General features: G+C 35.3%; 1 protein-coding gene across 22 annotated transcripts in view; it reads left to right on the plus strand.

The window, feature by feature from the left end:
- The window catches only part of RIMS2 (regulating synaptic membrane exocytosis 2), a 447,907-nt gene that overhangs the window by 56,838 nt on the left and 366,336 nt on the right, over positions 1-24,733 (plus strand). For 7 of the 22 annotated variants that reach the window (XM_058833029.1, XM_058833039.1, XM_058833034.1 and 4 more), the window contains exons 2-3: positions 3,086-3,118; positions 3,516-3,602. The exons of the other annotated variants lie outside the window; for them this stretch is intronic. In XM_058833029.1, the coding sequence (XP_058689012.1) occupies positions 3,086-3,118; positions 3,516-3,602 (120 nt within the window). The remainder of the gene's footprint in view (positions 1-3,085; positions 3,119-3,515; positions 3,603-24,733) is intronic. 22 annotated transcript variants of the gene reach the window in all.

Below are 24,733 nucleotides of genomic sequence, written 5' to 3' on the forward strand. Positions count from 1 at the left end.
CTTGTAACCAAAGGAAATACAACTGTATGTGTACATGTACAGGGTTCAAGTTATCTGGAGTCTCTTTAGTCCTTTTTTGCCTAGAAAAAGATATTTAAACCACAGCAGTGTTAAAAATACATTCAGTGCATTTCATCTAATATATAATTATTTCTATCAGTTGCTACTACTTGTAATTTCATCTGAATGAAGCCTTTTGGAAAAAAAAGTAGCAGAAATTAGTCTGTGGTTTTCTGATTTAGATCCAGAGTCTGTATCCGTTCTCTGACCTTGAGAGATAAATACCTGACTGTGCACCTGAAGGGTTCAGGCCTGTTGACCTACAAGGTTAATATTAATTTAAAATCATATGGTAGAATCTATTAATTCAATAGATTTCTTAATAATTTCTTTCCAAATTGTAGTTTGCCTTCCACGCTCGTTGTAAAGTCAAGGAAGATAATTTCCTAATCCAGGAACTGAAGGATGTATGGAGAGTGCTCAAGGAATGCGTCACTGTTATATAATAATGGAAGCTCTTGTCCTCACATAACTGCAGTGTTGGAAAGTGTATAGTGAATGAGACAGAATTCTAGGAGGCAAAAGGATTAATTTTTGAGAGAGATATTTTGAATTGTAGGGTCATATAATATCCTGACTTAGAACACAGTGTTCCTATAAAATGCTGAGAAATTAATTTTAAATGCAGGTTTTCAACATGTCTGATAATAGACAATGTGTTTTATTTAGTGGTGCAAAACTATAAATTGTAAGATTTTTCAAAAATCCCAAGGGTTTGCAGTTGCAGTTGAAGCCACCAGATATATACTATTATGTAAATATGCTAGATCCTGTTGAAAAAAAATAGTTCAATGGAACGATTCACAATGAAGTAATAACTTGAAAGAGTCGAGTACATATGTTTGGAAATCATGTATGGAAATGAATATACAGGTTAGTGATGTATTCAGTTTTCAATGTCCAGTTGTCAGGGAGGTCACATTTCAGTGTCTAGTTCTGTGTAGGCAACTTAGGAGATCTGAATTATTATCTAGGAGCTTCCTTCTCACAGCTGACCACAGAAACTGAATGCTCATAATCTTGGGGATCTAAATTAAATGTCCTGAGCTACCTATTGAGAAAAGTATGGACATGCTCTAATTTCCCATCCCTTCTATTTCTCCTGCTTTGAATTTTCTACATTGAAAAACTAGTGTGGATTCTCTTGATTAAAAAGATAATTATATGACTAAAATGAATGGTAGAGTGGAATTGCAATGGCATGAGACATTTTTACATTTACCTTTTTTTTTTTTTTAATATATCTGCTGGGTTTTGTGGGGCTGGTTTATTTATTTATTTATTTTTGTACTGGAATGTTACTTTGCATATACATTTCTAAAGTGCTGAGGAGACAAAACCATGCTAGAAGATATTTTACTGTGTGTTGTCCCTTTCAGTACTCTGTTTTGGAAAGATTAGTGTTTCTCATTGCCCACTTATTTCATTCTTATGTAGTCACTGAATTCTGTTTATGGAGTTACTTCCTGTGATATCATATGGTGGAGGAGATATGGAGCTATTTCGGTAAGCTTTAGTTTTCTGTGCAACACCAAGCACCCACTTAAAATGATGAGCCTGTACTTCCTGTTTAGTTAGGTGAGACATTCAATATGTCTATATAGGAACGTTTTTGGGTTTTTGAACAGACAGGGAAAGTAGTACCTGACTCAATATTTAAGACCAATATCTGTAATTAGAGGATGTAAATATATCTCTATTCTTGTTTTTTGTCATGGCTTAACCCTAGTCAGTAAACAAGGCCCAGGCAGCTGCTCACTCCCTCCGTCACCATAGGATCAGGGAGAGAATCAGAAGAGTAAAAGATAGAAAACTTGTGGGTTGAAATAAAGACAGTTTGATAGAGGAAGTAGGAGCTACTCACACAAGCAAAGCAAAACGAAGAATTAATTCACTGTTTCCCATGATGTTCAGCCATCTCTAGCAGAGCAGAGCCCCATCAGGTACAACATTACTTGGGAAGACAAACTCCATCGCTCCAAATATCCCCCCACTACCTTCCTCCCCCAACTTTATTTACTGAGCATGATGTTATATGGACTGGAATATCCCTTAGGTCAGTTTGGGTCACCTGTCCCAAAGCTGAGCACAGGTGTTGTGTCTCCTCCCAACCTCCCTCGCACCCCCAGCTTCCTCACCAGAGTGGCAGCACTTGAAGCAGAAAAGGCCTTGGCTCTGTGTAAGCCCTGCTCAACAGTAACAAAAACATCTCTGTGTGATCAACCCTGTCTGTGTTCAGCACAAATCCAAAACACAGCCCCATACCTGCCACTGTGAAGAAAATTAACTCCACCCCAGCTGAAACCAGCACAGGTTTGGTATAGAACACCAGCTTGCTCACTTAAGTTAGAGCATATATTTTAGATGGAATATTTTCCGTAAGACAGTGGACAACTATTAATCAGTACTAAACAGACCTACTCTATGCATTATCCAGTCATTTCTTTAAGCAAATCCTAGTAAAGTTCACTCAAGAGTAAAATTACTTAGCTTTCCTTCCTTAGTTTTTAGTTATGTTGTCTTCAGGTCCTGACATCACTGTAGTTTAATGAATATAATGTAGATTTTCCTTTAATCTATTAGTTTAGTATATTGCATTTTAAATGATTTATTACGTGTTATAAATTTGCCTTGAACTATGACAGGCAATTTGGTTGTGAATAAAAAAAGAAATAGATTGTAGTTTGCATAATCAAAGTACCTTTCTTTATATATGTAGCTGAATGTATTGCTGGAAATGTTTTAACATGATATTATGTGCAAGAAATTGGAAGTCAGATATAGAACATTACTGATTTAATTTTTAGATATATATTAAAGTTTTCTATACTTGGCACTCCCCACTGGTAAAACTAAATGGAAATCAGCCCATAGTACAATTTAATACAAACATATAACAAATATTAAAGCAAATCCTTTTAACTCAAAACAGGAACTTTTCCCTTTCCATTTGATACAGATTTTAGTACTTCAGGGTAGTTGTTTTCAACATGTTGCACTCAGTTGTGCAAACTTATCTTTTTAGGGTCAAAGAAGAGCAAAAACCACAGCCGACACAGTAAGTAAAGTACCTTAAAGATGCAATAGGCTCGACTTTTCTACCTTTGCCGTGTTCTGCTCTCTGCACCTTTGATGGTATTAGCTTTCACTGATACCTGATAGGCTGCAGGTAGTTTGTCATCTGCTTCCTGACTGGCTTGTAAGAGAGCTGCCTGTAGCTTCTTACTCCATCCACATGTTAGCTGGATGTAGGTTCTTGCTGCCTGCTTGTGAACTGGTGAATTGTAAAACTTTACTTCCCTTACACCCTTAGTGGCTGACTTAGTTCTGCAGCTAACATTCCCATTGGCTCTAGCTTTTCCGCCTGTGTATTTCCACTAACACTGGATAAGAAAACATTTAAACTAGTGTGGTTTTATTGGTTATTCAGTCACATTATTTGCTTGTTTAAACAGGTGGTTTCCCTTTAGTGGGATCACTGAGCTGGTAAATAACGTTCTTCAACCACAGCAAAAACTGCAAAATGAAAAGGAGCCCCAGACGTAAGTAAGCTGCTCTCTGTAGATTAAGTAATGTCTGTGTAGCATTAGAACATCCTGGAGAGTATGTTTAAAATAATTGCCCATTTAGAACATTCAGCTGAGGGCATTTTACAAGCTGAGTACCTGTACTTACAATACCTTGTACTGAGTACAAGTATTTGCTTTCTAACCCCTCATTTGCAAATGGAAAACTGAAAATCAGGTCTTACTCTCCTTATCAGTAGCTTAAGTGATTGCATTAGAATACAATTTAAGGAGTTGCTACTACTCTGTCTTTTTTTCTTTTTTTTTTTTTTTTTTTTTTTTGGCAAATGTTCCATATAATGAAACTTCTGGTGAAGTGATGTGTTTTCTGTGCATGAGGAGCTGGAATGTTATGTAGCATTCTTTACAGCATGTCTATGCACATGCACGGTCTGAGTCATGCATAGAATGCTGTATGAATCTACATAATATGTTGGAAGAGCTTGCTAAGGACCAGGAATACATCATGTCATTTTTTTTTTCATGCTTTTAGAATATCTGTGAAGTTTCAGAACTTCAGCAGATAAAAGGTGAAATCTTAGGTCAGTCAAAGCTGAGGAACTTTTGACTGTGATGGAGCCAGTATTTCATCTGTGAACCTTTTGTATGGTTAAGCCAGTACTTTTTTTTCTGTCTGAAAATTTTAAGTTTTAACAGAAACTGGCAAAGCTAGGACATTCAGTCTTAGAGTAGAACTTAAAGCATGGAGATGAAAATATTCCTTTCATAGAGAGAAACTAGAAAATATTTATTATTATGAACTTTCAAATTCCTAAAATGTATTTCAGATGTTATTTAAGCTGTAAACAGTTAAGTTGCACTCTTTTCTTTCTTCTAGAGGTTTATGCCTTGTAAGTTCATGTGATAAAATAAATATTTGCTTTTGAACTCATGCATAACTGGTTTAAAGCATGCTTGTTAACTACTTTCCAGGCAGAATCAATTTTAATTTATTTTTTAATATATATATTTAAGTGGACCTTCATACTTGTGGGTCATTAAAGCTGTGATGTTTTTTCAGAATACATAGTGAAAAATTTTCAGGAATTAAAATGGAAAAATAGGACATAAAATTGATACTCTGTAAAGTAATGTATTATCCTGAGCTCTCTTTCTGATATTCTCACTTAACTGCTTATAAAATTGTGTACAATATTAATAGTGATTTTTTTTTTTTTTTTTGGTTAATTTAAATACTGGTAATTTTACATTTTGTTCACAACACCTCAGTACTTTGTATTCCCAGTTTCCTTAACACAGCAAAATTTTTTCTGCTCATTAGTGTTGTTAAAATGAAGCAAATGGCTTTCAGGAAACTGAGAATACTATATGGACAGTGTAAACAAATGAGTTATAGTTAACAAAAAATATTAATAAATGGTTACTGTTATTATGGAAGGATCTTTTTGAATGGCGACCTCTTTGGGAACCAGTTTTGTTCAATGTTTTTATTTTATAACTAAGAAATTAATTAATTTTTATACTCACTGAATTTATAGATACACTTCTCTCAGTCTTGTGTTAATACCTAATGGCAGGATTATATTAAAAAATTATGCTGAAAACCTCAAGCCATGGTTATGATGTTATGATGCTATTCAAAAGGAAAAATGCAAAGGGATGTTCTGTAGGGGTAGTTTATGTGGTTGGCATAGGACAGAGAAAAATGGTGTAGGGAAATGTTCCTTGGCAGAGAATCAGGGAGCCCTAATAGTACGTAAATTGAGCTGTAGCCAGTATCCTGAAAGAGATTAATGTCATCCAGGAATGTACAGACACCAGCCAAGGAGCACTGTGAAGTTTTCACTCTGCTAGGCTTTGGTAAGGTCTCACCTGGAACAGCATACCCTTGAAAAATTATGTGGAGCAGTTGTGATTCAGTGGAGAGTAATAGGAATACTTAGGATATTTATCAATAATAAACATATTATTAGGTGTCTAAAATAGTTTGGTGAATAATTAGGTGTCTAGAAAACATGGTATATGTTAGGAAAGAATCAAACACGAGTTAATTTAGCCTCCTGAAGAGAAAATCTGAGGGAATGAAGGAGATGAACAAGTCCTTAAATTGTACAGAACATTGTTGAAAAATGGAAGGAAATTATTACTTTTCCATGTTCATCTCATGGTGAAGCTGAAAGGAGTAAACTTAAGTTGAATTAGGGAGGACTGAACTTGGTAGGGAGAACCTTTTAATGGAAAGAAAACTTAAAATGCTTGCATACTTTGTTTAGGACTTGTGTGGAAGCTGTGAAAATCTTAAGGAGCAGGTTTGGCAAATATCTGCTAGAAGAGACACAAGTGTTGCTGGTCCTGTGCTGGTACAAGACAATGGACTAAGTGACTTTTAAAAGTGTCTTCCAGCACTGCTTATTTGTGATAATTTTGTTAATGTATTAATTATCAGGGTTTATTTTTGTGATTATTGTAAACTTTCAGGGAGAAAATTGAACAGAAGTACTAATGGCAGAACTTTTAAATTTTATTTTTTTCTCTGACATTAATGGCTTGCAAAGAGGTGTTGTACTGGGGAACACTGGGGAGAAGAATAAATGTCTGTAGAAATTTTTACCATATTTTGGCATTTTCCACTTGAAATCACTGTCAGTATCTGAGTCTAATTTCAAGATACATCTGATTGTCCACCTTTGCTGATGAGCTTATTTACAGTGAACCTGAGGAGGCCAAAATGTGGTGAGTGACAGCAGAATAGGAATTAGTAGTGTCTGAAAACAAAGTATCATGTTACAGGTTTCACTTTTGCTCTGGAGAAGGTATTTTTGTAGAACCATTGGGCATCCTTATGGGCAGAGGTAGGATTAGTCTGATGCTTTTGGACATGAGTTCTGTACCACAAAATTCACAGAATAGTTGAGGCTGGAAGAGACTTCTGGAGGTCATATTGCCTGACCCTCCTTCTCATGCTGGGTCACCTAGGGCCATTGTTTACAAATATATATAGCTGGATTTTGAATATTTCCAGGGATAGAGACTCTAGAAATAATCTCTGGGCAAGAAATACATATGCTAGTGCTTGGTCACCCCTAGAATGAAAAGTGCTTCTCCCTGATCAGAGAGAACTTCCTGTGCTTCAGACTGTGCCTGTTGCCTCTGGTCCTGTCACTGGACACTGCTGAAAAGAGCCTGGATCCATTCTCTTGGCACCCTTCCTACAGGTAATTGTCCTTATTGATAAGATCCCCGCCCTAAAGTTTTTCTTCTCCGGGCTAAAAAGTTCAAGCTCTCTGTCTGTCCTCATTGAGAGATGCTTCAGTCCCTAAATTTTATCCATTTGCTGGACTGTCTCCAGTATGTCCATGTTTCTCTTTAACTGGGGAGGCTGGGACTGGACACAGAACTCCATGTGTGGCTTAGCCAGTGCTAAATAATGGGTAGGATCACCTCCTTCTGCCTGATGGTAATGCTTTTGCCTAATGCAGTCCAGAATGCCATTCACTTCCCTTTCCTCAAGGCACACTGGCCCATGTTCAATCCGTGCACCAGGACTTTCCTGCAGAGCTGCTCTGCAGCTGGGAGTTCCCAGCCTGCACCGGTGCGTGTGGCTCCTCCCAGGTGCAGGACTTTGCATTTCACCTTGTTGAACCTTGTGAGGTTCTGGTCAGCCTGTTTCTCCAGCTTGTTAAGGTTCCTCTGGATGGCAGCATGACCTTCTGGCATATCAGCCACTCCTCCCAGTTTGGTGTCATCCAAAAACTTGCTGAAAGTACATCTACATCAGTAAGGTATTGAACAGGACTGGACTCAATATTGACCCCTGGGATAAGCCTCTAGGAACTGGCCTCCAACTGGACTTTGTGCCACTGACCTCCCTGCTCTGGGCCCAGCCATTCAGTCAGTTCTCAATCTACTTCAAAGTCTGCTCATCCAGTCTGTACTTCATCAGTTTCTCTATGTTATGGGAGACAATGGGAAAAACCTTATTGGAGACAAGGTAGACAATATTCACTGCTCTCCCCACAAGCAGTTATTTCATTATAGAAGGTCATTACATTGGTTGAGTATGACTTCCTTGAAATTGTTCCCAGGATTAGTTGTACCATCACTTTCCCAGGGATCGAGGTGAGTCTGACGGGTCTGTGCTTCTGTAGTTCCTTACGATTCTCCAAGATGGAAGTGACATTTTCTTTCCTGCAGATGTTAGGCACCTCTCCCAGTTTCTGTGGTCATTCTGACATTGAGAGTGATCTTGCATATCTTGTCTTGATGAAGAATACTTCTATCCCCAGCACCTGTGTACCTCATCATGAGTTTTATCAGCAGTGTTTGAGATATTTCCATATTTTAATCCTTACAAATTAGAAATTCTTAGCTGCCCACTGAAACAACTGTTTTTGATGCATAACAATCAGCCTTCCAATTTTTATTCCCTCAAATTTATAAGGTATTTATTTTGTAAAAGGTGTATTCTGTTTGTTCCTCATTAGGATGTGCTGGTGTTGCGCCTAGGGGCTTGGCTTGGGGTTTATATCTTTCTTTTGCATGAATCTTGGAATGTTACATAATGGTGTTAATTTCCAGTCACAATAAAGGAATTCCCATGCTAGAAGGCACTGAAGATTCCACTATTGCAGTGTTGTTTATTAGCAGCATCCAGCAATAAATACCTGAGAACACCCATAAGGAGAGGGGTATGCATAGAATGGTTGTGATAAAGGTATTTCAGTGACTTCTGAGGCACTGGCTGCAGGCATACTGCTGGATTTATTCCCTGGCAATAAGGAATCTGTTTGCCATAGTTATTTGCAGCCCCATTTTAAGCCTACTTCTATTCCTGGTTTCAGAACTTGGTGAAAATGAATTCTACAATTTAATTATCTATATAGAGAAGTTATCACCCTTTATTTGCTTTAAAACTACTTCCTGATATTTTCAATAGGAAGTGCTAGTCTTGTGTTATATAATTTATCTATAATATGTATAACATTTAAACATTTCTATTATGTTCCATGCAGTCTATTATATTTCATACAGTTATCCCTTTAAGTTGCAGAGTCAGAATTTTTCCTTCTATGATAGGAACTGCTTCTGGTCATCCTTGTTGTCTGATCTCCTTTTAAAAGCACAATTATATATTTTTTTAGTTAACAGTGATCAGCATCACAGTATTCAAGATATGAGAGCCCTGTGTTTTTAAGCAGTGATTTAGGAAAGTTTCTAATGTTTGCTGCTTAAAGATATCCAAATATTGAAAAGACGGCAGATTTTTTTTCCTTTTCTCATAAACATTTTTGTTTATTTTCAGGCTGGAAGTTTGGTTGCTTGCTAAGAACTGTAAGAGGTTCATCATTGAATCTGACAGCAGAAATTGAGCCTCTCTTCTTTCTTTGATAGTTATGAGCACATTATTAATGAACAGTGGACAAAATACAGTCAGCATCAAAAGTCATTAAACATAATGCTTTTTGTAGCTAATAATTTCAAAATAAATACATTATTTTATTGTTTTTTTGTTCTTTTACTAGACTTATTCTTGGAGAGGTTAAGAAATGTACATTGCTTAGCACAACATGGGTAATTTTTTTTGTCTAAAAATGGCTTGTCAATAGCTATTTATGTTTTTTCTGGAAGTCATGTTGTCACTATAAGGAAGCGAAGATTGAAAATTACTGCAAGATGGCATCCAGTGAAACCTTTCTCTGCATATTTTTCTGTAGATTAGATAAATTGTGGTAGACCACACCAGCAAAACAGTAAAATTTTCTGTTTATTAGAATTTCTAATGAATTGTGGTTAAAATAGATTGACATTTCTCAAATACTTAACATAAATCGATAAATCATTAATTTTGAATTCTAAATTTACTGTATAATGACTATGCCTGCCAACCACTAGGTAGCTTTAAATGTCTTCAAATTATCTAATGGACATGTGATAGCAAGCCCACATCAACAAGTATTTTATACAATTTACACCATATGTATCTACTCAGAGGGTTTATTTGCAGTCAGTGCAGTTCCTGTTCAAACTGGTTTTTAACAGGACCAGTTGAAAACAACACACTTCACTTGAAAGAATAATTTCAGAAAAGAGAAGAATAGGTCTCTGCAGCCAATACACTTGTGACATTGGAGTCATGAGAAGTCTAACATTCTACTTTGTTTGTTTTCTTGGGTAGTAAGATTGATAGAAAAGAGAGAGCAAATGAATTAAAAATAAAATTATAGTTTGCAGTATATAAAAAAAATTATAGGCAGATTGTAGCTATTTCAAATAAAATGGAAATCCATAAATTACCTCTTAACTATGAAGCTGGTTTTGTCTCCATAGTATGGTAAATATGAGGTTCCAAAACAACTTACGTTGTTTGATTCTGATGACTTATTACATCTCTTACTGAAACTATAAAATTTACCATTTGTGACATGACATGATAACTGCTGATTGTATGGTTGCCCTGGACCTTTTTCTCAAAATATTTAATACAAGAAAAACTTACTTATGTTGGTTGGATTATTCACAATGTTAATGAGGTTAAGATACCATTTCAGTGAAGAAATGGCTTGTTAAGCATGATTCTGCATTTTTTATAAATTAATAAAGTTTATTAATAAACTTTATTAATAAAGAATTAAGAAAATATCAGGGAAAATGTAAGAAACCTATTGTCTATTTGTGAAAGATAGAACTAAACTTTAAAAAAAACCCAAGTAGTGTGGTATAATGAAGAATTCCTTGAGGATCTGGGGTTATAAAAACAGACTTGCATACAGAGAGAAGAATATAACCAGTATACTTAGCTGGCCAGTAGTTACTACCATGGGAAAGGAAAAGGGGAAAGAAATCCCCCAAGGTGACATAACCTGTGCTTGTATACTTAATAATAAATTGGATAAAAGAATAATAACGAAAAATATCCACTTATTTATTAGGTAGGGCTGAATTGGAGCTACATCTGACCTATTTAGTGTACTAAAATGTCTAGATGTTTTCTGTTATGCAACAGAAGAAGTAAAACATATCATATGATTGAAGAATGGAGTTTTTCCATATGTATATGCATAGAGGTGTAAGGTGATGCTTTCTAGACAGAACAGGCTGCAATACATTAACATAGAACTGCTCCTAAAAGCTTTGTGGGAAGTATTTTCGCTCTAATTTTTGCAATTTCTCAGGGTTTGTGAATGTAACAGGCTGTGGCACTACTAATATGCTGACAACATCCTGATTTGAACTGCTTTCAAAAAGAAATAGACAGTACCCCTAGAGGGATGACAGGTTGTCTGAATGAGATAAGCAAATAGATTTAGAAAATGCTGGCTTAAGCTTAACTTAAACACGACAGAAGTGATACTCTTATAAAAAGAGGAAACCATGTTAAGCCTGCAGCTGATTCAGTGACCTCAGTTTCCAATGGAACATTTAGGAAAGAGGAAAAAGGTATTCTTGCAAAACGTAGAGGCTATACACTCATTTTGGCAAAACTGTAACTCTAATGAATGCTTTAATTTTTATTTTCCGAAGAAGAATTGTGCATTTCATTCTATGAAGAATTGATGATAAAGATCATGCATCAATTTATGATTTATCAAGTCTTGTTATTAGGAAGGTCAAAACTTCTAGAGAAGATCAGACCCCAAATGCTGCACTCTACTGGCTCTACATTATTGATGATAAATTAATGTCATTCTCCTTAAAATGACTGGGCATGTTATATTCTGTGAGTGGAAGTGATGTGATCCCTATTTTACATGCAATATTGCTATTTCCTTGTCAGACTCTTCCAATAAGTGGCATAAGATGGTTTTGACTTGCTAAATGAAATCTGAACCCTTTTTTCCTAGTTTGTCAGGGACTAAACTGGCAGAGGAGTGGCTTTTATTGCTGAGGCACTCTGACTAAACTATAGTAAAAATATGAAAAAATTAAATGCAGGTAATTATTCATTCTTGAAAATAAAGATTCACATTGTAGAATTTATTTTTTTTTTTTTATTTAGAAGTGACTACTCAGTGCACCCACAGCTGCTACCATATATAGAGGTTTTTTAATGGATTATCTATAAATTTTCAACCATTCATGGTACATAAGTTTTTATTCGTGTCAGTTTGAGGGAAATTCAAGTTTGTGGAAGTAACTTTTTAATAACTGTGGGGTTTTTTTCTTTTAACCAAGGAAAAATTGCAATAAGCAACATATTCTTAGCTTTCTTATAGAGTTTCTATTTTGATAAAATAATCTCTTAGTCAAATTCATGGAGATGACTTGGCAGACACTAAGCAAAAGAAAAGAAAAAGAGAATATCTTCTGCTTCTTACATTTTGTTAGGTTGATAGAAAATTTTATCAGCTTTTTAAATACATTTACCTTTCTGTTCAAGCAGGGAACAATTGTCTTCTCATATTTGGATAGAAAATAAAAAATACATGTGTGATATTACACTGAAGAATTGTCATCAGGTTCATGATTCTCATTGTGAACATAACAAATACCAAAATATGAACTTCCATGTGGTTTATATTATCAGAATCCCTTTGCATGGCATGCTTTATGTCATTATTTGTCCTCTGGTAATTTTTCATTTTGAATTAATATTCCCATTAAGAATATAAACCCAGCACAAAAACTTTATGCTATAGAACAGCAGTTAGGGTGCTTGATATTGAAGGGAAGCTTGGGAGTTCAACAATTTTACAGCCTTCTTGCACAGACAGAATCCTGGTCTGAAACCTAACGGAGAAAACCAGAATGTACAGCCAGGATGTGCTTGGTGTATATAATTTCTGGGCTCCTGTTAGTTGAGACAATTTCTTTTAAAAACACAAAAATTTTCATAGACCATCTTCTTCAAACTCAAGACTTTGGTTTTTCTAGTTTACAGATTTTCTTATCTCTCTTTGGCAAGTTCCCAGTGTATTTTATTTTGACTCTGTGGGCTGCTCCAATTTGTTACAGTTTTCCTCACCATGGGTACTTGTCATTTTTGTCAGTATTTTCTGTATTCTAAACATTTTAAATTTAAGTTAATACTATTGGATTTGAAGAAGAGATCAACACATTTTTCTGCATTATCTAGTTTAAAAATATGTCAAAATAGATGCTTATAGGTTAGTGTTCTTTTTGGCTGAGTTTTCCAAGAGAAAATAGTAAGCTTAGCAGTCAGAATCATAAAATCAAAGGATGTTGGAACTAGTAAGACTTTAATGGAACTGATCTCTCTCTTCCCTGAAGCCATGCTTCTGTGAGTCATGCAGCCACCCTTGAAGTACTGTAAATGTAAAGTGAATTTTCAGGATGCAGTCACACAAGACAACAGAGTTATGAGTGTCTGCTTTCATCATTTAGGAAAAATAATTATGGTTGACTTGGGCTTGTTTTGGCACTTCAGCTTTTGTTTTTATATGAAAACTGCTGACTTGGGCTTTCTGGTGTGTTCATTGCTTGTAATTAGGCTCACCTGGTATTATAGGCTAAGAGCTGCTTTCTCCAGGGATGATTCTCTAAATCTTTTGCATGACTGTAGATCAAAACAGTCCTTTGGTACCTCTCCTCAGGATATTTCTCTTTATCTCCTTCTTTCTATCTGTTTCATCCTGTCAACATTTTACCTGGGAAAACTCAGCATGGCTTTTACCAAAGAGGAATAACTTCCCAGGATATTTGGATTATTGAGGTATCACACTTGAGTAAGGCTATGACTAATGTAAAGGTGCTAACTTGCGTAGTTTTTCATGTCCAGTATCTTTATCCCAGAGTAATCCCTGTTTTGTTTTGTTTTGCTTCCATATAAACTGTTAGTAAGAAAACGAACAAAAGACCTTCATTTCTTCTGCTGTACATGCTACTGAGTGATTGAAAAATTTCTGGTAATAACTAGAAGAAGTTTTTAAATTATTGGATGAATTGGGAAGACAGCTGATGAAGAATTTGAAGTCAGAGATATATAAAAGTTTATTAGTAAAAATAACATTCTGAAACAATCAAAGTGGCTTTACTGATGACTTTTAACTGTATCAGATACATCAGGCTTCTTAAATCAGTAGTGATTGGTGCAATAAAAAAGGCTTTCAAAGGATAGTGTTAATGAACAGTAATTTGAAAAAAAATTTCATTAAAATATTATTTAAATATTCTAAATATTTTTGTTTTGCAACACAGGTAGAGATACCGAGATAAGAGCATAATGAAAAATGTTGAATAAATATTCAGGAAAGAGGAGAGATTCAGTGATCATGGTTGAATCAATTATAACACCATAACTGCATAAATGTGCTCAAGATGTTGGATTGAATTCTTGGAAAATCAACAATTAGATCCACGAATCAATGCCAAATTTCAGAACCAGGAAGCAAATTCTGAAACAGTTAATACCAGTAACTCTAGAAATGGGTCTGGTGGATACCTTTTAACTTTTTTTTTTTTTTTTAACAAAAAAACGATTGGGTTTTTCTGTACTGAAAATGTTTGGTAGTTGACAAAGGCTACCTGTGTGGTCTAAGCCATACATCTTAAGGTTTGCTGCTGAATGCAGATACTGAGAGTCATTTGTACCTCTGGAATGACTTCTACAAATGACTCAGCTCTGGGCAGTGCTGAATGCCAATATGGGCACGTCCAGCTGCTAATGATACCAGTGGAAACAGTGATGGTTTTTATACTAAGTTTCACATAGCAGTGAGTATTTTTGCTCACTTGCAGGTTGAAAGCAGAACCAGACCCGTCAGTTAAGAGCATCTGGGGAATTCCTGTCCCCTGGAGTCAGGAAACACAATTAAAATACAATTTTATTGAATACACTGAAAATACAACTAGGCTTCCCAGCTGCAGAGCTTTTCAGATGAAAGTTCAGTAATGTTGGTTACATGTTTTTAAACTCCCAACTTCTTTCAACAACCTGTTTAATTGATAGCTATTAGTTAATGCTGTGTTTGTATTTGGGAGGGTTTATTCTCTCAGTTGTGTACTTTGATGTATTTGCAGTGATTGATTGTGATACAATTTTCAGAGTGAGGATGAGTAAAGTGTTATTATCACTGTTGTCTTGTTTTATTTCTTTGATAAGGAGCAGTTGTAGTATTTTCTCAATTAATTATACAAAATATAATTAAATATTCATTCCTTAATTGAAGAGTTGTTGGGAGGCAGCAAGGCTAGAGGAAGAAAGTTTTTATTCATTCTCCCTTATTTAAGTCAGGAAAGGATTAAACTGATTTAGAAAGCTGACTACAGGATGCGGAGCTCTGCCATGTTTGCTTACGGAAGACCAGATGAGACAATTCTCTTTTAGCACCAGTAGATTTTTGTTATGTGGTGGTAGTCTTCACTTTAGTTCTGGTTTTAGAGATTTGAGGACAGTTAGACAGATAGTCAGACCATTCATGTGTGCTCCAAGATGGGGCCAGTCCACAGAATATTTATATCATGGAACCTTCCATCAGCTCTTCTAATTTGCAAATCAACAGCCTAATTCCCATTTGCTTTTACTTGTGCACTCATGGATACTTTCTGTGATGATAGTAGAAGTAATATTGATTTTAAAAAAGTAGGAAATTTACTTATCTCTTCCAAAAGAAGAGATTATGTTCTGCATAGAAAGAAAGTTGAAGTAAATTCATAGTGATGTGGCTCCTGGAGTATCTTGGACCCAGAACAAACACAGACAGATGGTGCCAGAGCGAGTTGATCAGAAGCCTGGGGTGAGGAGGAATACTACTGGGTACAAAGTCTCATCTATGAATAACATTAACAGACGGTGAAGATTCTCACAGAGAAAAAAAAAAAAAAAGGCACCATCACAGAAACAAAAATCCAGTTTTTACTGAGGCCTATCCGGAATTTGGATTTGTCACTAACACAATTCAATTACTCCAAAATTTGAAAGCTGGTCAGTAGCACAAGTTACTCTTTCTACATGTTTTTACCTTTTTCTCATCCTTTAGGAAGTTTTGCATCCATTTGTATATTCTCTGTTTTAACAGTTGATTAGTAAGAACAGGTTTATTGCAGGAAATGGATTTTCTTGTTTCAGTGTGAGGATATTAAGCAGAGAGAACTTGGATTTTGTCAGCAGGAACACAGTCAGGCCTCTATTCTCAGGCATACTTTATCCATGTATATGTACTGTGTCAGAAAATGGTTTTGGAAGAGTTGTGAACACCCCCTTCTCCCAGTTATGTGCCTAAGAACTAAACTCGTTTTATTGTTTCTACTGCAGTGTTCACCAACAGTGTGAAAACCACTAAGATTTGTATGACAAAAATCTGATTAACAGGTAACTTCAGAAACAGCAGCATGTTGTCTGTTTCAAGGTTAAATGTGAATTTAAAGTAGCAAGCATGCTGTAGTCATATTTCATCATATCTAGTGATGTTGCTGCGCCTTCTTCTCTTTACAGTATCTATATTGAATTTCTTAAGAAAATATAATGGTATGTGTTCTGTTGGAAGCTATCTTTAAAAGATTAGCTCTTGGATGTGGGACTCCATTGTGTACATTTTCCATTTCCTAGCTGTTACAATGCTAATTACCTATGTACACTAAATGAATAACCTTTCTTTGCTTAGACATGTAACACTGATGAGCTGGGATAATCCTAGGATCACAACTTTATATCCTCTGGTGATTTGTTCAGGTATTGGCTGTGATATCACAGCCATGCTTTTGCCTCTCTTTTGACTCTACCTTTAGAGGCCAGGGAAAGATCAAAGTAAGATGTAGATAAAATAAGCTGCTTCTTTGGGTGTCCATGTTTAAATAATGCTTTTGCTTCCAATGTTGGAAACCAACTGCTACAAAGATCCTGTTGTAGAAGTTTAGTTATAATAACAGAAAGAATTGGAAATATGTCAGTATTGATATTGTGTCATCTGTGAATAGTGATGCCTGATCAGTCCGGGATACAAAAGATATACAAAATAAGAATGGCAATTGATTTTGAATACAGCTTATTTTATAAAGGTGGAATTGACAGCATTCTGCAGTAGGGAGGATAAGAAATATTATTTTTTTCCCAAAATTGTATTCTGCAATGTCTATGATTAGGATAGTAGTTTTTTTTACAAAGTCATGGCAGTTGAGGGTACCTCTGTGAGAAAGAGTAAAAGGAAAACTACATTATAAAGTAAGGCTTTCCATCTGCCAGAGTCTGCCAAGTTTGATTTGCACTGAACCCACTTAGGGTTAGGCCTTTTTATTTAATAAAAAAAAAAATCAAAAAACAGCCTCTGAGCAATTTACATGATGGCATAACAGTATAGTAATCTATGTGCCCTGATCAATAATAAAAAAAATAAAATGCATGAACAGAAGAACTACAATGAAGGAGAATAAGTGCTTGATGAGGAGCAGAACTAAGACTTACTCTTCTTGTTTAAGTGCAATTATGCTAAAACAAATGTGAGTAAAATCTGTTTCTATTTGCAACAGTATTCAAGCTTTTCAGGAAAACAGATATTCACAGAGCTGTCAGTGTCCCTTCTCCCTCTGGCAGCTCCTGGGGCCCGCTGCTGCTGCTTCCTTCACTCTGTGGGGTCATGGGCAGCAGGCCAGCTGGTGGCCTGACTTCATTCTCTTCCAACCCTCATGTATACCCAGTAACTCTGAGCTCTTAATGGTTAATTAATAGGCTTTAATTAAGAGGTTAAAGGATTTCAATATAGGATTAAATTCTGATCTTCTCTCTGACACTGATTGGGGTGATTTTGTATAACTACACTTGGAAAACTCAAGCATTGTCTGTCAGAAATAGTATCAGATTAACTATTATTTATACAGTTTTTGATGCACAAATTTCCTATATTTTACAAAATACTTTTTATCAAATACTTTTAATCCTAAATGAAGAAATACTGCTGCAACCTAAATTGACTTATTTTATTTCTGAGAAGCAAAGTTTAGGTTCAGTGCACTTTCTCAGTAAAGAGGAGGTATGGAGGTGTGGATTTAGATATAATTAGTGTGGGGGAAATCATTACACACCTTGTTCATGCACTTAAAGAAGACCTACAGGTCTTCCTACAGGTGAGAACATCTGTCTCTCTGAGCTCCTTCCTCATTAAAAAAAAATTGTATTAGCATGATGAAAGTAATTTGTGTTTTGGCCTTACTTCCTGTTACTTTAAAAATGTGAGCAGTATGGAAAATAACAGTCTTCTGAGAAGTGGCAAACTGCTTCAAGAGGCTTTCCCTCTGGAGTGCTGCTAGCAATGTGGCTTCACTAGTGCTACTTTCACAGGAAGAATAGTGACACAGTCAAAACCAAGATGCATCAGAAATAATTGCAAACACCACTTCTGGTGCTGATTATTCAGCATCAAACATGTTGGTGTGGTTTGCTTGGGTGAAGTTGAGGCAGCTATGTGTTGAGCACAACCAAGGCTTGCTTAGGTTCGCTTTCCCAGCATTGCTCACATTTATTTCCTGTTTGCTGGAAAAGGAAAATCATCAAGATAGGAACACTCCTGTCACAGAAGTAAAAAGATAGGGGCTACTTAATAATTAAAAATGCTCATGAATGTTGTAAACAATGTGGAATGAACTCATTCTAATCATGATACTGCAATGTCAGGAGGTGTTACATTTCGGAGCCGAGACAGTCTGACCTATTATTTAGCGTATGTTTATTTTGGCTCTGTGTGTAATTGTCCAATGAAAATGTAATTTTTCCTTTCATAGCAAGGATAAAAATGTTTGTCACAGTACCTTAGTTATTTTGGACATTTCTGAAACTACAGGTGTGTAATGAATTGATTCCTATTTTAAGTCAACAGATGATGCAAAAAAAGTAACCCGAGTGACTATGAGAAATACTATCTCTGCTGGAGATGCCCTTTATAAATGCAATAATGTTTCAATGTGCTTGATTGCCAAGAACTGAATTATTCCTCCCCCCCCCCCCCCCCGCCCAATTTGGTAAATATTGTATCCCTTTAAAAGGAAATTTAAAATGAAGTTAATAAAGTCTCATTTTTGAAAACAAGTGAAATATAAGACAAGCTGTGAAACTTCTTCTGAGTGAGTAATGTAGATAGAACAGTAATTAGTATACTTATTATATTTAGGCTGCATAAAAAAATAACTTCTAGTAATTAATGTGTTTATAAATGTGCCTCAGATTCCTGAAAACTGATATTTAATAGAATTCCTAAAATAAGCAGTATCAGCAAAAATGTAGAGATAATCAAGGGGAAACTAGATTTTTAATGTTTTTACATTGTAATATTTCTACTTCAAAACAGCATTCAAGTGAATCAGGGAGAAACATCTAACTATAAAAATCAGCATGTTTTTATCAGCATTGATACAAAAAGTAGAATGATAGGATACAAATAGACTTGTATGGAAACTTTTATGGGAGCCACATGTAGGAGTTTAGATTTCAGGTGAGAATTCTTGTATAGGCTATGAAAGTTTGTGTAAATCCTGTCTCAGCTGTGTATGGAAAATATCCCAGTAGGAGTCTTGAGTTTTGCATAAAGCTCATACAGAGTGAGGGTGCTGGAATAGCTGCAAAATAATCCTAACTCTAGATAATAAAGTACTTTCCCGTTAAAAAAATTAAAAAATAAGACATGAGATGTTATTTCCTTTCTGTTCAGCAAGGAACTCTGACCCTTTCTACTTTTTTTTTTTTCCACCTGCGGATCTTTTGTGGTTGATTGACTTACAGTTCTAGAGACATTTTGGTTTCTGGTTGGAATTTTCTAATAGATAGACAACTGCAAGTGGTGATAGTTGCAAGTGTCATGATTCTGGATGTGTATAATGCTGTGCCTGATGTGATTATTTTACAGCAATATGCAAGCTACAGACCTTCCCTGTCCATTGTACCTCCTCTCGTAGAAATTAAGGATGGATGCTGGTTGTCATCAGTATGAGACTGAATGCAGAAAGAAAGGTTCACTATTCCTATGCAGTTTCTGAGAACTCCACTTTCAGTGTTCCAAAGTGTTTAGCAGAAGTAGTACATGTTAATATTATGGCATCAGTAGAGAGGAAGATTCAAATTGTATCACCTGTTGCAAGGTGTCTGTGATGGTGTCCTTTTTAATATTCAGTAAAGCTTGAGCTCATGTTGCATCGTTACCCTTAAACAAGAGAGTTCTAAAACTTTCCTTCTGTCACTATGACTATTTTTCCAAATTTGAAACACAATTGTCTTTGAGACAATTGTTTTTTTCCTATCAGAGTTGGCAGAAATTATTTAAGTGAAGTTGAAGGTATCTGGATATGTAAAACATGCGGATTGACTGCTTACATATTTTTTTTAAATTTTTATTTTTTTTAAATTTTTTTTTTGTAATGAGTTAGTTAAAAAAATTGACCATAATTATCTGTAATTTTTACAGTTTCTGGTAGCTTACTTTTGCTGTAAGTTCAACTGCTTCTTCCTGATCTTCACTGTCAGCTGAGGTTCAGTTCTTACAGCTTCAGCACTTTATCCAAGCAGCTCCTTTGGGACAGTGTGGATTGCAAACACAGGGATGAGGCCATGGAACTGGAGATAAAACATTTTTAACTGCATGAATGCAGTTGTGGAATGAACTTGGAGAGTTTCCTTGGAGAGTCAGGCACTTTTTCAATTACAACTGGCACACATCTTACTTTAAATGAGACCTAAAATTACCTGGAAAGTGTTAGTCCTGTCACTAGGGTAAGGAGGAGAAGGAAAACTACCACTGTTGTGTGTAACAATATGGATTTAGCTTACCCTCTTGAGGCTTAAACATTAAAGTCAGAGTCACACTGATACTTCCAGTACAGCTGGAGAAGGTAAAGAATTAGATGACAAAATCTATTAGAGGAAAAATGATTTTTTTTTTTATGGAGAAAGAATTAAAAATGCAACTAAAAATGTTTATTTTAGAGTCAAATGAGAAAAACATGGTAGGAATAGACAGACTTAAAATGGTTTAAGAAAGTATTTCCTAATCTTTTTTTAACTGCTTGAGCAGCTATAGAGAATGAGGAAAGATCCTCTAGTATAATCACCATAATATTTGCATGAAAGTTGTGGAAACTTCTGTTGTGGCATAGAAGATCCAGAAAAGAATAATTAGAACCTTCTCAATTACACTGAAATAAAACAGAGTGGTATGAAAATATTCAAAGATGTAAAGTAGTTTCCATATGGACTTATGAAGTAACCTTACTTATTTACAGGTCTCATAACTATCAGCTATGGAGAAATTAGGGAGCTTTGCCTGAATGATTTGGCCATTAAACTTTTGGAGCAATGTGGTACTGTCTTTAATTTTAAATGCCCATATTTCATATTATCACCAAAGAAGTGCTGGAAAAGATACTGATAAATTGTTTGTTTTACTATATTGTGTCAGTTTAAAACTTAGTTGTGACTTTTTAGCTTTATGTCTATTACAGACTTTAAAAGTAGAATAAAAAAATTTAGTAAAAGATGAATTTTATCAAACAAGAAACAATTAGAAAGATACCACTTCTCAGTTTAAGCTTGAAATCAATTTGAACTGCTGAGGAAAAGGTAGAAGCAAGTATCTCTTTGTTGTTCTGAGAAAAACTGGAAGTAACTGGGACAGCCAAGAGCTATCTACTTCCCTTTTTCTTTTTATGCATCTTGTCTGGCTTTATCTTGATATCATTAAACCCACACAGAAATATGATAACATTAATTGTGTCTGTCCTTTTCAGTCCATGTGTTCATCTTCTTCACGTTCACTTCTTGTGTTCACAGGACCATTGTACTTGGCTATTGTTCCCTGCTCCCCTGTTAACAAAGAGCAGTTTCACTGCTGCTAATAAACAAAGTTAATAAACAGAGGCTGCAGTTTTATTCAATACTGAGCATTATAAAGAGAAAAAAAAAATAAAAAAATAGGTAAGGTAATCCTGTCTATTCCAGGTAGGCTTTTTGTCTAGCTGGTGTGTTTTCTGTTGATTCATTTACAGAGTCATATCCTCATTTATTAAAATGCTGGGGCTTTTTTTCCCCCACATTCTTTCTTGATTTATTTATTTATTTATTTATTTATTTATTTATTTATTTATTAAACTGAGTTTCTGAATGTATTATGTCAAACTAGAGTAATTGACATGACTTCATCTGAAGTTAAAATTTTATTTAGGGTCATACCAAATGAATTGATTCATTCTGATATCAGGAAAAGTGCAATGGGAGAATGTTTTCTATTTTATGAGGAGGTCAAATAAGCTGTGAACGAAATGTGATGCAGTGTGACCCGTAAGCCTTTGCAGAAAGCCCTAGTAAGTGTGGAAAAGAGAGAATGGAGCCAGGCCAACTTGAAGACATCATATTGGCCATGTATTTTACTTCTAAGAATAGCTTGTTATGAGCATCCCACCAGCAGAGAATTCTCCAGCATGAAGCAAATGATGTTAGGTCATAACAGGACATCTTTACCCTGCTCCCTTGCATGGAAAAGAAACTGAACCAGAGATTTGGTAGTTTTGGGTGCTCATTAGCTCTGATATAGCTGGCTTTTCCCACTTGAATTATAAGTGAGCAGCAGCACTGGTAAAAATCAGCAAGATCATTTAGCAGCCACAGTTCTTTCTTTCCCTTCTCATAGCTCTTTTTCTTCTCTTCAGCATTTCAGGCACAGTCAATGTAATTCACTTAGATTTAGTGTATATATATATATATGTATGTATGCTATTAGACTAAAAATAGATGAATTTTACAGTATTTTTTAAGGGAAACTATCCAAAGACATAATGTTCCCTGTGTCTGAACTTATTTTAACTATATCTTTGCCCTTTTTACCTAAGATCCAGATTTTGGCCATCTTGTGGGATTTTTTTTTTTTTTTTAAATTTTATTTTTTAAAATTCAGTTAGAGTATTATATTGATAAATAAATATTTCACTGAATGAGAGGCAGGTTATATTTTTTGCGTGAACAAAGTTATTTCTTTTGTAAGTAAATGAATATTTTGCCATGTTTAGGGCCTCATTATTCTCTGGCTAGTCAATTCTGTAGGCACTTCAAAGATGTTCTGTGCTTTAAATTACATCACTGTTCCTCTGTGTCTGTTTCATGTTAATGAATATCACAGAATTATTAAAGTACATATTCCATAATAGGTTAGAGATTAGGAAACATGAAAATCATGGGCTTTTTTCCCTAGTTAGTTCTGCCTGTAAACCAACTTAAACCATAGTAGATTTGTTTCTGCTGACATTTTCAGGAAGACTTACTCTATGTTAAGAAAAAAAGTCATGGTGAAATATCTCAATATTTGACACTGCTGATTTGGGCTGTTACTGTCATTATATGGCTTATATTTAACCTAGTTTTTCTAAACAAAATACTGAAAATTCTAGGAAAAACCTAATTATTGACTTTTAAAGTGGTAAAAATGCATTTCTCACTTGAAAAAATACTGTGGAGTTAATTTTATGCTACATGCTTTGCTTGAACAGATAAAAATCAGATTATTTATGCCAAATACAACTCATGGGAGAGACTATGCACCCTTTTGAGATTAGCATGGGAGTTATTGTTTCTGTGTAGATTTCTTGGACTCAGGGCAGGTAGAAATTCAGATGAATGGGATTTTATGGTATCTTTCTGTTTTAAAAGAAAAAGTTTGTGCAAGTTTAGCTAAAACTGGTACTTTCAGCAGGAATCAAAGTAAGCATCTCTGACTAGCTCTTTTCAGTATCTTAGATTTCTTGTACTTATTGTAAATTCCAGTGCCAAGATTAAAAAGTAGCATTTTTACTTGACAGTTTTATTTTTTAAGCCCTTTCAATTTGCACTCTCTGAATGTATTTTCCTCAATCTAAAGTCTAAGCTTAGACATTTCACTGAGATAGGTGCCCCTGAAGTTAAACCTCCTGACAGTAGAGAATAGTTAATTTTTATTTGAGGAGATCAGACAGAAATAATACAATTCCAACGAGACAGTGGAGATCTTGACAGAAAGAAAGTTTAAAGTGCTGTGAATTGAGTGAATGTTTGTAGAGATCTCTGCTGACATCTACTTTCTGATAATATTTCATTTTCCCTGATATGAAAGCTGAAAACAGAATTGTGAAAGGTTTCAATACTCTAGTAGTATTATCAGCCTGGACATGATAACCCATTAGTTTCAAATAGAATTGAATGTGAGATTTTTGTTTGAAGTTAGATTTGAGTCTTTGGTTGCCTAAAATTTTTTCTTTATCTGGTAGACTTAAAGCAGACTCATGGTCTTCTGAAGAGGAGTTCTGTGTGATGCCCTTTCTCATTTCTGTTGAATACTGGCAAAATCATTATTTTTCAATTAAGAAAAGGTTGCATTGCTGAACATTGTTGTTTTTTTTTTTTTCCCCACATTTTACTGCCTACACATTCATATCAAAGCATAAACTCAAGGTTTTTCTGCCCATTGCATTACACAGAGTTGAAAGCAAATGTTCATTGGTCAGATTTTGAGAGCGCTATTCTCACAGTAGCTTATGAAAAACATAAAGAGCTGAGTTTTTTTCTGTTAGAAGAAGTGTGCACTTTTTTTTTCAACACTGTTAAGCCAAATAGTTCTTGTTGAATATTTATCCTTATGATTCTGCCTGGGTTTATACTTCATATCTCTTGTCTGATTCCATAAAGCCCTTGCCAATTATGTAACAACAGGAATGTTCTTTGGAGAGAGTCTCTGAACTGACCTCCTGCTCAAAGCATGGTTACTGCCAAGACTCAGTTAAGGCAACTAGAGCTCTACCTGGGCAAGTTTTGAAAACCTCCAAGCATAGTGATCCTATAGTGTCTTGGGACAGGCTTCTTTTAATGCCCAGCCTGAACCCCCTCACAAAGTGCCATTTTAGTGCCTTTTGCCGCTTGATTTGGATTTTTGACTCCCAGGAAGAATTTGGCTCTGTAATTTTTCAGGGAATGTTTAGATTAGATAGCTAGTTTCAGGCAGGTGTTAAATCACTCCTTAGTCCATTCCTCTTCACTGGATTGAGCAAAGACATGATCATTTTCTTTTTTGTTGATGAACTGGACTTGTCAAACATGTCCAGTTTGTTCACATCCATCAATAGCAGGCAGACACCAACCTGAGCACAATAGTCCAGGTGCAGCCTTGTCAGTGCCAGTCAAAGGGAATAAATAACCCTTAATCTCCTGCTTATACACTTGCTAGTATGGACCCATATGTAATTTGTCCAAT

This window comes from Poecile atricapillus, chromosome 2, assembly GCF_030490865.1.
Source record: "Poecile atricapillus isolate bPoeAtr1 chromosome 2, bPoeAtr1.hap1, whole genome shotgun sequence".
NCBI lineage: Eukaryota > Metazoa > Chordata > Aves > Passeriformes > Paridae > Poecile > Poecile atricapillus.